The sequence below is a fragment of the Electrona antarctica genome (genome assembly GCF_951216825.1).
Source record: "Electrona antarctica genome assembly, chromosome: 2".
NCBI classification, from domain to species: Eukaryota; Metazoa; Chordata; class Actinopteri; order Myctophiformes; family Myctophidae; genus Electrona; species Electrona antarctica.
In genome coordinates this window covers 5618524-5636402 of record NC_136807.1, presented here as the reverse complement: position 1 = coordinate 5636402, position 17879 = coordinate 5618524, and the positions used below count along the sequence as shown (strand labels likewise).

Genomic DNA, 17879 nt, shown 5'->3' with positions numbered 1-17879 from the left:
AGTAGTGTTTTGCTTGGGAGGACAAGGGTCTCAACATGGCCTGGTTATGAAGTTCACAGTAAAATAGAGATGTTTCTGTTGTATCTGGAGAATGCTGCTACTTGCACTGTTAATGCACCTGCTAATCAAAATTCTCCAAGTTATATGGATTTAAGGGGAAAACAATTAAGATTCCTTGTTCACTAATAAATTACATAGGAATTAAACAAGCGGTGGACAAAGTACTCACATTTCCATTTCTTTATTGGCACACACCAAAAAGGAACGCTTACGCGTTTCGGCTATGCAGCCTTCATCAGAGCTCTGATGAAGGCTGCATAGCCGAAACGCGTAAGCGTTCCACAGTGACTCTTTGGTTCTGTCACTAGTGGGTACCATAAAATAATACTAGGATGGAACCGAAAATGTAGTCCTGCATGCCAATGTTTTTGTGAGCTTGTAGATTTGCCTCTTTTGTTTTTTTTAACTTTGTTTTTATTTTCCAAACGACAATCGAAACATAGAAAAATCTTGAATCACTTCAATGTTTTGCCCCTCAAACCCTCTTCATGGCAAACTGAAACTTGACTTGGTTCTACCTCTTGGTTATTTGGAGACAAATTGCCTTTAGTTAATATTTTGTATATATTGACCTTACCTAGGTCAATACCACGGCACCAACTTAACCAATAAGAGCTCATTCCCTCAATGTGCTCTGGGAATTAAACATTGAATTCATTTTAAAGCCATCACAGAATGCAGTGTTCATTTTACAATCAACCATCAATATGTTTACTGATGAGCCATGTCATGGCACTCCTAGTTTTAGCTACAAATGCTGTGTTGGCGTCTAAATGTCTTTCTCATGGATGCGGAGCTTCCTTGGTAACACTTTCAGGGGGAGGGACATGTAGGTCCCAAATGTTGGAAAGACAACATCGGTGAAAGTGTGTCTGAAGGTGTGTAGGTGTGTGTTAGAATCAAGGTCAAAGAAGGACAGCATTCCTTTGAGCCAGTCTAGCTGGACCCTGATCCTCTGGACCTTCTGCTTAACAGAGAGTTTAGTGGACACTGCTCCTGTTGAGCTTGCTTTGTAATTGCCATCACGTAACCCTATTAGCCAACATCTACCCTGCAACTTCCTCGGGTAACCCTCTTCTGACACGCCAAGTTTCCAGGATGAATGGTCACCAACCTCAACCTCCCAACTGTGAGTCCCTGACTTAAAGCCCTCGGAACCGTGGACATAGAGATTGCCACACCTCTCAGGGTTATCAGGAAGCTGCTGTGGTAAACAAAGTTTCACACAGGTCAGGTCTTCAGACAGGCGGAGTCTATCATGGGCAGTGTTTGGATCCAGAATAACAGGAGTCCAAGAGATAATATTCTGCATCTTGGCCCAGACATGGTAGGTCAGGTTGCCCAGGTGTTGGGCAACATCCATCAGTACTCCTGGGACTGGCGGTGGGTTCGGCAGCTTGACTGTGAGCTGGACATTTTCCACTGTGGCCCTGTAGTTCTGCAGGAATGAAATGTCATCGTTGACTTTCAATTGGTCCTCGGCAGCTCCGATTGTCGCCAAAAGCTTCGCCTTAATTTTGCTCAGCCACTTAATGTGGCCCTTCATCACCTGACTCTTCTGTGCCTCTTCCTTCCTCATTGCAAGGATCATGGAATCCTCTTTCCGTTGTAGAAAATGGTGAAGCTTCTTAAACTGCTCTTTCATCTGTTTCTCTATGTGCTGAGCCTGGACCTTAATGTGTTTTTCTCTTTTATACCAGTCTGTTTCAACTTTATCAAGGACCTTCATTTTCTCCTGTAAGGGATCAAGTAATTTCTGGAGTTCCACTTTGAGCTCTAATGTGGCCTCATCAATGGGTCTAAACCTGTGATTGTTGTGTTTTTTAGAATCCCGACACACGAGACACGTAGGAACTTTGTCTTCCATACAGAAAAGCCTGAGTTTCTGGCCATGTGCAACGCAGACACCGTCCGACCTCTCTGACAAAGCACTCCGTCTCTCACACAGGTTCTTCAACACCAAATTGGTAATAGGTTCTTCCTTGGAGCATCTTCTACAAACAGGACATTCCTTGGTTGGTTTTCCTGTCCACCATGCCTGTAGACAGCATTTGCAGAAGCTGTGGCTACATGACAAGATAACCGGATCTTTATAGATCTCATCACACACAGCACAGTGGAACTCCTCTTCCTCCTCCTGGGTCGAATTGGAAGCCATCAAGTCTGCTCGTAGCCCTTCCACTGGTATTTTACCTGAGGCCAGGTCACTGGTGCTTTTCAACGTTACAGCAGGAGAACTAGCAGAGGAAACAACAGTAATAACATTATGAGTAGCAGTAGTACTAGCAATAGTGGCTGTTAAGAGGATTTAATTGAACTATTCAAAAGACTTGGCAAACCATGACTTATAATAATCAGTGAACCTCTACCAAGTACCAACTGTTGACTCAGGGGTTCATACGTTAATCAGACTAGGGTCTTCATAACTTGCAGCATGAAATTATTCAAGTACATTGATCATTTTAATTTGTTCGCTGGACACACACACACACACACACACACACACACACACACACACACACACACACACACACACACACACACACACACACACACACACACACACACACACACACACACACACACACACACACACACACACACACACACACACACACACACACACACTTCACTAGAGCTACTTTGTTACCTACCTATACCCTAGCCGCAATTTACAACTAGATTTTCTTTTTTTTTTAAATATATAATGGGATTATTTTTGTTGCAATACCCTCCATTGACTCCCCATTCATCCAATTTGCGTTTGCGATCTGCTTGTGCAGGTGATTCTTTTTCTAAGTGTTGGAGTTTGGAAGCACTCGTTTTTATTAACGGGTCGCGCTGCTGCCTCCTGCATTATGTGCAAATTCGAAACAGGTGGTACGCAGGGCCGTTCAGTGACTTCGACGAGTGCTTCCAAACTCCAAATCACCTGCACAGAATTTCTTGACAGAAAGTAGCTCATAACATGTCTACGGTGGATTTTTATTAAACAAAAGCTTGGCAGATTGAAAGAGGATAATTCAAGCTTGGCCTAGAGCTGCAATGTTGGTGAGTTTAAATACAAGCAGATCGCAAACTGGATGAATGGGGAGTCAATGGAGGGTATTGGGTACTCTAGATTCATCCCATTATAAAACAATCTAGAGTTGCAAACTGCAGCTCATAGATATTTTATCATCGATAGAGAATAACATTCATAACATCACCGTAACCCAAGTCAACTACTACTCTCCCTTCACCAATAACACTTATTTTATTACAAATATTACATATTTTTAATTTGTACAGCTCAGTACTGTAAGTAACTATGCAATTGGTCACTAAACTTGGTAGAAGTTCAAACCATTTCATTTAAATCAGTGGAGTGGTGTGGGTGTATGGTTATGCTACTGCTGATCTGAGTCATATAGTTTCCATATTAAATGAATCAACCTTTTTAGGAATGCAAAACATAAAAAAGCTGATCTACAATGTATCACCACCACGCTGTGAGCTTAATTGCTGATAAATTATGTATTTATTTGCTAGTTTGGCTTCATTTTGAAGCTGCATATTAAGTGGAAACGGTCTACTCAGGGCCAAGCAGACAGACCATTATGACCACCTGACCACTGACTGACCACGTGCAAAGTAAACTGCAAAGTTCGAAAAAGGTAGAGGAAACAAACAATATCACCCATCCAGGCATCCACCAACATACATTTTCAACTGTAGAAATATACTCACTATGGCAGGCAGACAGTGAAGTGTCCGAGTGTGTTTTTTGTGCCAGGTAAATCAGGAGTTCAGTCTGCGGAATGTAATGTGTACAGTCAGTTCTTAGTAGATACAAGTTACAACAGCTAACAAAACCTCAAATTGTCTCTCGTTTGTTTAATATGCTCAAAAACAAAGTGTAAACGTACTAATTATGGACGAGGGCCCTCGATTAATATCAAGAATCAACGCAAATTATTAAACTCAGAACTCACCATCAACACCATGGAAATGTTGGACGCCATGCAGTCTCATCGCGTATATTCTTTCTACGTCCGAGCATAGACATGGTAACGCCCCGGCTGCCTCTGATTGGCCTACCGACACTGCCCGTCTTGCCTGTCCTCCGAGATGCAAGGCTACTCCGTGGTGGGAAATAATACGCGTACAAGAGAATGGCAACACGCGACAGTAATTTGTAACTTTAATTTTTGTACCAGAGGCAAACTAATTTTGTTTGTGCCGTTTGCTTTGATTGAATAATTGATTGAACAGTCCCATCATCTCACTCTCACAGGAGGAGGCCTGCCGGAAACGGAAACCTTATCCTAGCTCCCTCCGTCTTTTTGGCAAATCTAGAACTTCCTGTTTGAGAGCTAGCAAATTTAAGACATCCGGTTGCTTTCAGAATAAAAGTGCAGTTAATTAAATAATTATTACATTACATTATTAGTATTATTATTACATTACAATTATTGTAAAGACACACATTATGTTTGTGTAAAAATAAGTAATTAAATAACGTAAAAAAGGTATCTAAATGCTAAAATCTAAATCTAAATAAAAATGCTATTCACTGGAGTGCATGGACTTTATAAAGTGGACACTGGACAAAAGACGGCTCCGCGAGGCAACTGTTGTGACATACGCACGCGTTCAGGGAGATGTCCTCTACCACACCCCACTCTCCGCTAAGCGGGAGAGGTGTAAAATTCCGAGCAGCAGACCTTCTACTGGTGTCAACGGTAAAAAAGTGCCGTTTCCAGACCCAGAGTGGACACTGGACAAAAGACGGCTCCGCGAGGCAACTGTTGTGACATACGCACGCGTTCAGGGAGATGTCCTCTACCACACCCCACTCTCCGCTAAGCGGGAGAGGTGTACAATTCCGAGCAGCAGACCTTCTACTGCTGTCAAATGTAAAAAAATAAAATCACACCCGTGTGAACTGAGTGGTGTAAGGTCTTATATAGACTGATCAGCTGTGGTCTGACGTAATGTCTGACGTAATGTCTGACGTAATGAAATCACACCCGTGTGAACTGGGTGACCATAGCAACCATGCTCATTTTTTTTGGTACGGACAGACACGTAAACTAACAAAGCCAGTTGTAGGAGTGGTTTATACCACTCAAAAAGTGCCGTTTCCAGACCCAGAGTGGACACTGGACAAAAGACGGCTCCGCGAGGCAACTGTTGTGACATACGCACGCGTTCAGGGTTGGAAATCATCCCGTTCGCGTGGTTCATGTAACGTGTGTGTCACTGTGAAGGCCGTAGACTACAATGCGCCATTGGACTGGCCCCATGAAGTGAACGGAGTTTGCGTAACTCGGCAAAGTGGTGAAGATTTTGACGTAGGCTGGTCGTCTTGCGCAAGAATGTGTTCTTTCATAGAAATGGGTATTGTATTGACAGTTGCATGGATGCAAAGTAGTGTGTGATGTCTGGACAGGCATGCTGTTGGTGTTGTGCATGGTGAGATGTGTGCAAATGGTGTGGTTTGGTAGGAGAAAGGCGGACAAAGGATGGGGTGTTGCGCTGGCTATTAGTGTGGCAGGATAGTGTGGCAGGATAATAATAATAAAAACAGAGGCTACTGTAAAGATTTTATAGGCCGTGGCAATATGATTGGGTAAAGTGAAAACAACAAAAACATCGGCCTCCTCACTCCTTTGATACAAATGCCCAGGTCTAAGATAGTGGAGTAGAACAATCAGAACCATACAATTTGTATTGTATGTCTGAGTTACAGTATATTAAAGAACTAAAAGAAATAAAGGTCCTGCACCTACGACAGTAATTCTTGTAAACCACTCCTACAACTGGCTTTGTTAGTTTACGTGTCTGTCTGTCTGTCTGTGCTCAAAAAATGAGCACGGTTGCTATGGTCACCCAGTTCACACAGGTGTGATTTAATTACGTCAGACATTACGTCAGACCACAGCTGATCAGTCTATATAAGACCTTACACCACTCAGTTCACACGGGTGTGATTTTTCCTTAACAAGGTGATTCTACTCTGATACTTTTCATACTCTCTCATTTAAGGTATTGGGATTTTTCTATAAAGCTATACACATATTCATGCTAAGGTTATCATTATACAATAAAGTTAAGGTTTAATATTTACAGATTGGTAATAAATTATATTCATATAAAGGCATTACTTGCCTTTAAAAGGTGCATTTTCATACATCTGGTCTTCCCAAAGCTAAATGAATGGTTCAACTATACATTCTTCTATTCGAAGGTTATCTTAATGATTTATGGCTTTGAACGCCAATGATATTTGGTCTGAGTAAAGTGATCTCATCTGAGTACTATATGGGTATTTCATATTTTGGTTTTAAAGCCTGGTCCTTCCTTTTCATTTGAGCTATCGAAATCTACAGTCCTTTGATTATTTTATACATCCCCAGACATGATCGGCCTAGACAATTCTGAGGTCTCCAGTGAGCACCGAGGTGCTGTTGTTTAGCCTGAAGTTCTGCACTGTAGGCTCCCACTTCCCTATGGCCCACACAGGCTGGTGGAAGCCCTCGGACAGTCCTCCGTGGCCTGGGAAAACATTCAGCCCATATATGGGCACAAAAGGGAGCATATATATAATCTGTTGTCATCAGCTTTCTCCAAGGACTGACAGACACAGAGAGCTGTTGTCCAGAGCCATAGATCTGACCACTATGCCCATGGTCATGTGCATACAGTATATGGGACTGACAGACTTCAAACTTGGTGCGCACAGCAGGAAGGACTCGAGGGAGTGCGGTGCCCGCCGCCGAGTAGTTTGGATATCCAGTTATCGAGAACTGCCGATCCAACCAATATGCCCATATATTGACATTCCAATATATATGAGCATATAGGCCTATTGATGACATCAGGGATTTCCATATATGGGCGGAAAAGGGACAATACAGACGGGTGCAACTGCCTTCTTCAGGGTATTTAGGGTCATTTTATGGTCTTTTGTGAGCACCCCAGACAGTTTTTTGATTCAGTATGTGTCACAATACATAGTGCAGCCACTTGAAGTGTCACAAAAAGGCATCTTAGACACAATTGCACAAATATTACCTGCTCAATCTGAACAATGTGAAACATGTCAGCAGGAAAAGAGCTTATCAACATGTGAAGTAATTCACAGCCCACAGACCTTACTTCTCCTGTAAGCTGGCACAAACATTCCAAAAACGTTCAATTTCTCCTGTCTGTACCACCACAATGAGTATGCTTTGACCAGTATGTGTGTATTTTTCGACAGGTCACCATATGTGTCATTGTACATCCTTAAAGGGGAAAACCACCCATTTTCAACATTTTACTATGTCATTAATATACCTTAGAGCTGTTGTGTGGAAATAATAAAAAAGTTCCCCCATTCTGTGTTTCCTAGAACTGTAATTATGAAAAAAAACATTAACATGGTGAAACACATCTTGATGACATCATCAAGATGTGTTTCACCATGTTAATGATTTTTTTCAGACCTCTAGTTCTAGGAAACACAGAATGGGGGGACTTTTTTATTATTTCCACACAACAGCTCTAAGGTAAATTAATGACATAGTAAAATGTTGAAAATGAGTGGAATGCCCCTTTAAAGATCATAAATGGCATATCGCGACAAATGAATCGAATGACACAGCAGGCTATACCTTTGAGCTGATGCAACTAACATCAGCTCGACATCACACAAACACAGGTAGTTTCTATGTCCTGTCATACGAGAAAATCAACAATCAAGAAAGAATCAAGTTTCGGCAGGACAAACAAAAGCATAAATGCACAGACAGATGCAATCAACGCACACAAGTGACACCTATTCCAAAGCTAGAGGTAACTCCTTCACCTGACTTAGCTTGCGTGGAGAAAGCTGACGGGTGGCTGTGTGATAAGACAATCGATCAGTACCATCAGCTCTTGCTATCTGTTGTTGTTGACAAAAGGGCATATATTTGTCCCAGCACTTTTGTAAGCCAACAGTTAAGGAGTCTTTATTTTGGTGACATCAGCGTACTACCAGATGTACCAAGAACATCACAGAATTGGTGGAGCTATGAGTTGGTAATATTGCCAGTCAACATAAAGTCTCACTGGGGAGCAATTGTCGTAGATTTCTCCACAAAGACAGTGGAGGGTGATAGCATAATCTTAGATGTTGTTCTAATGGATTCAGTCCATAAGTATGAACAAGACCTGGTTAATGTATTTTGTCCACTGCAAAAATACTTAGCCTTACAGTACTTTGCAATGCATGGTAGAGGTATGGCTATCACATTTAGATATGAGTGTTATGACAGTTGCCCTCATTTCATAACACAAACTGATAAAAGTAGCTGTGGTCTCTACACTTGTTTGTTTTCCAAAGCTGTTCTGTTTGATGTGAGTCTCAACACTTACCAAACAGAGCCTGAAACGCGAGATTGTGTATTGTATGAGCTGACAGGAAAAAATGTATTGCTCTGAGTATAGTTTAAGTACTGCACTGCACTAAAAGGCTCTGTTTTGTCTATGTTGTAGGAGAACTTCGCCGCCACCAATGGAGGATGTGAGGGACCCCAAATGACACGTCCACAAGACCTTGGGTTGTGATTTAATCCAATAGTATTTTATTGTGCTGTATTTTACCTTTTTAGTCTTTGTGCTTACTGTGATCATCTAAAAAACAAACGTTTGAAATGTTTGGACTGAGCTGGGTTTGCTTTATATACGTACATCTAACTTTTGATCAATTTATGTGTGTGTGTGTGTGTGTGTGTGTGTGTGTGTGTGTGTGTGTGTGTGTGTACAATGTTTGCACTTTATGTTTGCAGTGATGTTTTGCACTATAGGTACTTACTGCATGTTGTACCGTTTTATACATTTGAGTGATGTGTGCACTTATAGGTACATTGCATTTTGTACCATATTATACATTTGAGTGACGTTTGCATTGAGGTACATTGCATGTTGTACCTTGAGTAACGTTTGCACTTGGTACATTGCACGTCTTACCTTTTTATACATTTGAGTAATGTATGCACTTATAGGTACGTTGCACTTATAGTACCATTTTGTACTTTTGAGTGATGTTTGCACCGATTGACGTTTGAAGTTTTTGCATGTTTTGCATGTGTTTGAATAATGTTTGCTGTATTAACACAGATGCACACACATACAGTAAATTGATCAAATCTGTGACTACTAAACTATTAAAGTAGCTTCTCAGTCCACCTTAAGACAAATTATGTTTAAAAACAAATATTGTAGGGATTTGGAAACTTTTAAGTGAGCGTTTTATTTCTGATTGTGATGATCATTATTTTGCAGAGTGAATTTTTCTTCTTCTGTGTAACAGTGAATGAGAAACACCGTAAGCAAACTGTATGCCTTTTTCTTTCCATTGAAATTGATTGAATGATTAATTAAAAGGTATTTTTTTGTAACTTTCAAAGCCTTGTCTGTATTCTTTTATAACTTTAATGCTATGGAGAGGGCCACTATATTTCCACATTCACTCCATATTTTTGACCTTACACCCCTTTTTACACATCTCCCGCTTAGCAGAGAGTGGGGTGTGGTAGAGGACATCTCCCTGAACACGTGCGTATGTCACAACAGTTGCCTCGCGGAGCCGTCTTTTGTCCAGTGTCCACTCTGGGTCTGGAAACGGAACTTTGAATTACTTATTTTTACACAGAAACATAATGTGTGTCTTATAGCATCATATAGCATCATTTAAATGCTTAATTTGTAGTTTTAATGTGCAAATTAATCTTTTTTTTCAATACTCTAGAGGATACTCTTATTTTGAAGAGATCGTCCACCGGATGTCTTATATTTGCTAGCTTAGATTTGCAAAAAAAAACTGCCAGACTAGAGCAACTTGTAAACAGCTGGTACAATGAGACCCCCGCGTCGTTGCATTTTTGGTTGTGGAAATGTCCAGACACTGTTCTCCTTTCCCCCTGAATCCTCTCCATGGCTTCGGAGACAATGGCTGGACTTCTGTCATTTTGAAGAGGCCGCAATTTCCACGAACTCTAGGATATGTGACAGGCATTTCCCCAAAGAGTACTTCCAAAATGTTGGGCAATACACGGCAGGCTTTGCGACAAATTTGGTCCTGTCTGGAAACACTATTCCTTCATTGTACACAGTTGGAGAGTCTCCTTCAAAGGTAATGTAAATCGATTTTTAGTAGCTAATGTGTTGTGATTTGTGCAACATAGTGAAAGTATTACACTATACATTAGAAAGTGTATTACACAGAGAAATGTATACGGTGGATCTATATGGAAACAAATGAGCAGGATTGTCATATTGCACATCAGTTCCTCTGATACAGTAACAGTGTAATATTAGTAGTGTAGTAATACTAGTAGTGTGGTAGTGTAATATTGGTAGTAGTGTAATAGTATAGTAATAATAGTAGTGTAATATTAGTAGTGTCAGTTATATTAGTAGTGTAATAGTAGTGTAGTAGTGTAATTGTACATTCTCAGAGTAATGGGGGTCCTTGCAAACATTTGACAAACACTAGTGGACTCATTTGCCATAATTTCGTTGTAACAAGTATCATATAGATATTTTGAAGAAAACCTGGAGACTGACATTCAGTAATTGGGTCTTATGATCCAAATAAGAACATCATAATGGTATGTAAAACAGATAATATAACATTTGACAAGGCCTTTGCCATGCACGACAGTGTACACCAGTGGTTCCTAAAGTGAGGTCCGGGGACCCCCAGGGGTCCTTGAGGGAGTTCCAGGGGTGCCGCTAAATGATAGTTTGGGTTCAAATGGACCCTTATGGGTCTAATGGTTCCAATCGGTTCCATTCGTACACTCTCAGAGTTACATCAACAATGATTTTACAATATAAATCGGGGGTCCCAGAGATAGAAATGCCATTAAATGGGGGTCTGTAGACTAATATGCATGTCAATGCAGCGGTGGCCGAACGGATTGCAGAGCGGTCTTGATACCGGAAGGTCGCCAGTTCGAATCAGCGGTCCGACACGTTAAAATTACCACCGCTGAAGTGCCCTTGAACAAGGCATTGAACCACTACGATGAAATGTGTTCTATGAGCAGGGCCTGGCTGGAAACAAGTTCTTGAGCTTAGCCCAGATACCCTGGGTAAATATAGTAATCATTTCATTTCATTTCATTTCAAACCGGGGTCCTTGAAATGAAACAGGTTGAGAATCACTGCCAGGGACGTGCTGGCCATTGGGAAATTCGGGACAACTCCCGAACGGCCGGTCCAGTCGGGGCCGGTCTGGGCCAGCCGTTTTATTTTTTTTGTATTAGTAAAATAGGGCCTCCGCAACTCCACTTCCCGGGCTGAATTATGGGCCCACCACGTCCCGGATCACTGCTAGAGCCGTCAAAATCTTCTCTTATGGAGGTCCCTGGCATATCTTTTTCAAATGGGGGTCCGCAGACTCATTAGTGTCAATTTGGGGGGTCCTTGACATGAAAAAGTTTGGGAACCACTGGTTTACACTACATGCATGTTGGTGACCCTTGCTTATGCAGACCCAGGTTTTGTCACTGAGTCGTCAGGCAACTGAGGCCATATGACAAAGGTTATGTGAATGGAATAATACATATTTTTGTTTGTTTTGCATGTTTAGCCAACTACCAGAGATGTCGCCTGCCAGTATGTTGTTCGAACAAGGACAGCCAAAAACCAAGTAGGCCTATCACTGCATCAAACACGGAGAAGAAGCCAAGGTGTGTGTGACACTGTGTGTGTGTGTGTGTGTGTGTGTGTGTGTGTGTGTGTGTGTGTGTGTGTGTGTGTGTGTGTGTGTGTGTGTGTGAGTGAGTGAGTGAGAGGTTTTATAGTATGCCTGCATGACCAGCTCTCACTGCGGGGATCAGAGGCTACGCAGCCTCTCCGGGCCCGGGGCAAGACTGCCTCAACCCCGCGGAAGGGAAGAGAACAGCGGTACATTAGACAGGCGCTGCGGGGCTGAGAGCTCTCAGAGCGGGCAGAGGCAACAGCAGACAGTCCGTAGTCGCGCTGCGGGGCTGCGGGGCTCAGAGCGGGCAGACAGGGGTGTTGGTGACCGGGGGAACGTGGGACTCGAGCCCGAAATTTGCGATTGTGCTGCAGTTCCCCTAAAAAACCCCACGCCAACCTCAGATGCATTCTAACTAAGAGATTCGAGCGAAAAAATATTTTTTTTCAATGACATTTATAGCCAATATGACACTAAATGTACCGTCAAAAACGCTAGCCTGACCTAGTAGCCACTTGTTGCTAGCGCCGTAGCGCGTCGCGAGCGCTTTCAAACTGTTTTCAGTCAGACCACGTGATGTACAGTACCAGCAATATTAATTTCGGGGCATGTCAGCGGACCTTTAAATTGCCACCATAGCCTATATTGTCAAACTCATGGTATTTTCACAACCCCGGAGGTTAAATGTCCCCATCCCCATAACACGTTATTTACGTTTCTACAGCTCTTTATTAAATAGAAAATGCATTTTTAGCAATTTATCAATTTTTTCCCAATCTAAAACCGGATAAAGACCAGAGTGCCATTTCGATGCACCGCCACACCGACAATTGATTTCCATTGATCAGAGTGGCGGGTTTCCCCACTTTTCTAAAGTGACATTTCTGAGAGGAGGGGTGCGTCGGAAAGCCGGTGTTTCGGAGTGCCGATGTCATAGGAGGCCTTTTCTATGTTTCACCCGTTTCAATTGAAATGGCACCCTCAGGGGGGCCTCCAAGCTCCAACTGACCGTCAGACATCAGTCAACCCCCAGCCAGTCTTGGCCCTCTCTCTCTCGCTCACTTGTTGCCTTGCTCTCTCCAATGATGTTAAGTTACACCTATTTCCTGTTAATAACCTGGGTAAAATGTGCGGCATTGGGAGGAAAAAGGGAGACACTTTATTGTGATGAGGTGAGGTGTTGTTGCTTCGTAATTGTCGAGAGTAATGGCTGCGTGCGATATTGAACAGTCAAAAGTATTTGTATCAATACGGCTGTATCAACAGAATAATTATGTGATAGGTATATATGGGGGCCTCAGATTTGATCTTGAAACGGGCCTCCAGATTGCTAAGGCCGCCTCTGGCCGATGTGTAACCGTTTGTTTTTTTACAGTGCACTATTACCAGGAACATAGGTTGTCAGACTGACCCCCCCAGGGAAGAAATCTGTTGGCACCCAGATTAAGAAGACTTACTTTAGAAGTGAAGGTTTGTAAAATGAAAAAATAAAAAAATCACACCCGTGTGAAGTGAGATGCGGTCTTATCATCATACATCATCTTATTCCGGCCAATCACAATTTGCGTCCTCACTTTTGTCTTCAATGTTTGTGTTTCCACAAACACTCAAAGCAGGGCATAAAAATTAATATTTCTGGTAATTTAGCAAGTAAGTGTGTATTCTAGTTATTTCTATATGGTCTGTTGCTCAGAATATCCATTCTTTTAATGTGTCATTTTGGTAGCTATGTGCATTTTAGCCGTCTGAAGCCTTTATAGTTTGTTAATACTCATATTCTTCGGGGGCACGGTGGCACAGTTGGTAGTGCTGTCGCCTCACAGCTAGAAGGTCCTGGGTTCGATTCCCGCTCGTGACGCTGTGGGTGCTGGCGGCGTGTTTCCTCCTCCGTGTCATCAGTGCCCATACCTGAGGCGGGGTAGGCGAAAGGGCCTTTCTGTGTGGAGTTTGCATGTTCTCCCCGTGTCCCCTAGGGTAGGTACCCTCACAAAAAACATGCAGCAATCCTGGTCTCTAAACTGCCTCCCCCTGGCCAGCCGGGGCGCCTGATGGAGGGCAAAGGAACTGGTTGGAATAACGTGTTCCTTCCACGCGTGGCGCTACGTCCAACCAGAGAAACTCCCCCCTGTCAGGTGTAAAGGAGCAACTTGGACACTCAGGCATGAAGGAAGCATGAGTTCAAGTCCGTTGCTCTCCCCATGTCCCCCCATGGGGACTAGGTTGGCGGAGGGTGTGGAGGCGGAGGGGTGAAAAATGGGTTACAAAATCGTGGGATATTTCTTTTTTTTAGGATAACTCATATTCTTTAACCAGGCTATGTTTTCTAATTAGCTACTCAGACACGTCGAGTTGACTGGAAAAGATCACCTTCACTCCTCACTTCAACATACCCAGAGTCCTTTCAACCCTCTAAAAAGTGCAGGCTGACCCTAGATGATGATGATGATGAATGTGATGGAGACTCCATTGAGGTCACACTATCGTAAGTCGGCTCCAATGCATAACAGTAAAGGCCAGTGAATAGCACTAGTGTAGTAGTATAATATAATAGTACTAATATAACAGTCACTTTTGATATTGATGACATAATTTGTTCAGTGTTTCATGTCCTCTTTCTCTCTCACGCAGAAAGTGGAGCAGTCAGCCAATAGAGAAGGTATTTAACCCATTTTGACCTGAGATCAGATTCTAAAAATGTCTTCTACATCCTGACAGTGTTCTGAAAAAGCTATGTTTCTATTTCAGTCGTTCTTCGATTTTTCAAAAATAGCAGACCTACAAGCTCGTAGCGCGCCACTCGGTGGCGCGCTATGAGCTTGTAGATCTGCTATTTTTCAATAGCTAAAGCATAACATAATGCTAACACCAAAAGGGGTTCCCGCCCAAAATGGGTTAAATTGCTCGCTGTGTGTTATGTCCTGATCTGAATTAAACTTGAACATGTTGTAAATGAATCTGCTAACCAACTAACTAAAACTATATCACCTACCAATAATCTACCCACTAGGAATCCATATAGGCCTAAACCTTTGCCCTGACAATAGAAATGTAACAATGAGGGAATCACTCCAACTGCAGACATACAGTAACTGCTCATCTCTTCTCCATCATTTACAGGCAGTGCCCTCAGGTGATGCTCTCAACTCCACCAATGATCCAGAGAGTTCTGCTGATGCCATCGCTGAGATTATTGATTTTAGTGATGAAAGTGACTCCTCGGATGAAGGATCTAGCGAGGTGGATGAGGAAGAACATAGTTCAGACTCCTCAGATGAAGGACATGACCACACTTATTTTAATGTTTTTGATCCCCTGGAGCACCACAATACAGACGACAAGCTACCAGATGAAGGACCAGACGGCGAGCTGGATAGTGGAGATCACAATTCAGACATCGATTGGGATCTCCCAGACAACAGTGAGTCGGATACAGATGAGAAACATGACAATCTCCGCAAGCTCAAGCTGTGTTCTGAATGCGGAAAGTTTTTCTACAGTCAGGCTCACACATGTGGGTACAAAAAGCCCCTTTCTTGTATTGTGTGTGGCAAGAGATATTACTGTGAGGTTAATCTAAAAATCCACAGCAAGATCCACCAGGATGGCTACAAGCATGGTTGTAAGTACTGCTGCGCAACCTTCAGAACAAGGGCAGACAAACTTGTCCATGAGCAGAGCCATCTCCCTGCAGAGAAGCCCTATCATTGTCCTGACTGTCCAGAGGTGTTTGCCAAGATGCGAGAGCGCAATGATCACCTGGTGACTCACAGAGGTCCCAAAAGACATATTTGTCTCATATGCAACATGGATTTTCCAAAGAAGTATAAACTGGAAAGGCATGTTGCTGTGCACACAAAGGTAAAGACGTTTGTATGTGAGGTGTGCCAGCGCTCATTCACCCAGTCAAACCACCTCAAATCCCACATGCGTGTCCACACAGGAGAGAAACCCTATCAGTGTCACCACTGTGACAAGTCCTTTAATCACAATGTTAGCCTGAAGAGTCACATTCAGCGTTATCATGGCCAAGTCCCTGACCCAGGGATGAAAATTCAGATGGAGAAGACAAGTAGGAATGAGTCTGAAACAGAAAAAGATGAGACAAATGAAATGGAAAGCAGTGCTGTTGATGCTGAGGAGGATGAGAAAAGTAAGGACACATTGTGCAACACCGAGAATGGTGCTGAGGAGGAGGTACAAAAAGAAGGCGGATGTACAAATAAATATCCTAGGCCCACAGGCAGACCTAGAGGAAGGCCTAAGAAAAATGCCGATGACGTGAACCAATTGAAGAGACAGATATGCATCGGAGATGAGAATGAGGAAGGCCAGGGCAGCAGTGACTCGGCAGAAGAGGAGCAAGAGCATGATAGTGACTCAGATTTTGACTCAGCGGGGCAGAGAAGCAACAAAAAGAACATGGCCCAATCCTGTAAGGTCAGAGGTCGATGTAGAGGAATGCAAAGGTAGAAAGAATCCAAGAGATGGGTCAAATGTGGAGAATTTCAAATTTCACTGCGGTAACGTGTGTGATAAATCGTACAACTTTGACTTTCTTTTTTTCTTTTGCTGTCCTGTAAATCAGTGGTCCTCCACGTGGGGTCCAGGAGTCCCTGGAGAGGGTTTACAAATTATTACAGGTTATTATTTCAGTAAATACAACTACAATTGTATGTTCTATACAATTAAAATGATTTGTTTGCTCTGAACCAAGGACTCAAGGAGATTGAAAAATGTGTTAAGACTGCTTGGCAGACCTACAGTACTTCAATGGAGAGTGATTGAGTCGATGAGTAAAGTTGCAACTTTGATGAGCTACTGAAAGCAAAGTGGTTATAGAAATAGAAAATCTGATTATGTTCAGAATGATCAAAATACAAGGTACATTTATTTTATTTTATTTGAGTGCCTGGCTTCCTTCTTTCCTCATTTTCTGCTGCATTTAATGTGTTCACCACCAGACTGAATTATAGTTGTTCTGTTCCATTCTCAGTGGACAAGAGGCTGCAGGACTATGTCTATAATACATAGCAAATACAGAACTTATAGAAGACAGTAGTTTGGATTTGGAATACAGAGCACCTTTCTATTTGGCCTTAAGGTAAAGTCTATGATCATTACATCATTTCTAATGAAAATGCTCAAACATCTCAATGGTCTTGGTCTATCATAAAATAGCTCTTGGTGCATTCTATTTCTAGCGAATCCTTTCCATTTGATGTCAGTTTTGTTGCAACATGTATTCTCATTTCAAAGGAAGTACCTCCACAGATTGTCGACTCTGATAAGGCTCACAACACGAGTATAAACTGCTAACTGAACAAGCTTTACATTTATTATTCTCATAAGTCGAGGGGAAAAAAGCAATCTGATTTAGCAGTTTCTCATGTACATACAGCAAGATCCATGACTTCTGTGGGCATATGAGCACACAGATGTTTCATAAGTTTAATAAATCTTTAGTCTTCAATAATTAAAAAAAATAAATCAAGTCTTGTTTCATAAATTCTGACTATTTTTTATTGACTTCATGACTCATTTTGTGCAGATTAGGTCCTCAGTTGCTTCCTTTGAAGTGCTTCAATACATCCAACTAGATGTACTGCTCAAAGTCTTCTATGACCACAGACAGTTCACTGTACTTGCCTTGGTCCGGCACCAGCCAGGAACTGGATGTGCACAAGCCACCTGCCTTTTTAACACAGTCACAGTATTATCACACATTTCTAACTAGTTAAAATCAAGGAATGGCTTCCGTTATTAGACTTCTACCAGTATTCTCAGGCTCAGCTGCCAGGGAACCCTCAGCAGCAACAGATACACGGAGCCTGCAGGACTTCCTCCACAGGCAATGATGAAAAGATCAGTACATTTTATTTATATAGCACTGCTCAAGAGAAGACTCACAAAGTGCACACAATAAAACAAGGACAATTAATACAGAACAGAAAAAAGCCTATAAATTGAATAGGACAGAAAATAACAAACATGGAAATAAAACCATGAAACATCTGGAAATGTCTGTTCAAATAAAAGTTCTTAAAAATGCTCAGAGGCTGTGGATCTCAAAACCTGAGGAGGAGCATTCCAGTGTGGGTGC

The 17879-nt window shown here is 42.3% G+C and overlaps 1 protein-coding gene and 1 long non-coding RNA gene across 2 annotated transcripts; one reads left to right on the top strand and one right to left on the bottom strand.

Annotated features, from left to right (window-relative positions):
* Positions 1 to 341: 341 nt before the first annotated feature.
* LOC306913207 (nuclear factor 7, brain-like) lies at positions 342 to 4099 on the bottom strand. Its single transcript, XM_079489795.1, has 3 exons — positions 4035 to 4099; positions 3790 to 3853; positions 342 to 2297 (listed from the first exon to the last, which is right to left on the bottom strand). The coding sequence occupies exon 3, from the start codon at positions 2216 to 2218 to the stop codon at positions 830 to 832; it is 1389 nt and encodes a 462-aa protein (XP_079345921.1). The 5' UTR covers positions 2219 to 2297; positions 3790 to 3853; positions 4035 to 4099; the 3' UTR covers positions 342 to 829.
* Positions 4100 to 9985: 5886 nt separating this feature from the next.
* LOC306913315 lies at positions 9986 to 14236 on the top strand. The gene is made up of 4 exons (XR_013788508.1): positions 9986 to 10204; positions 11669 to 11768; positions 13155 to 13249; positions 14111 to 14236. It is a non-coding gene; the product is annotated as an uncharacterized lncRNA (long non-coding RNA).
* The last annotated feature ends 3643 nt before the right edge of the window (positions 14237 to 17879 follow it).

Excerpts from the sequence above, each read along its gene's own strand:
- LOC306913207 (XM_079489795.1), bottom strand. The coding sequence starts at position 2,218 with ATGGCTTCCAATTCGACCCAGGAGGAGGAAGAGGAGTTCCACTGTGCT.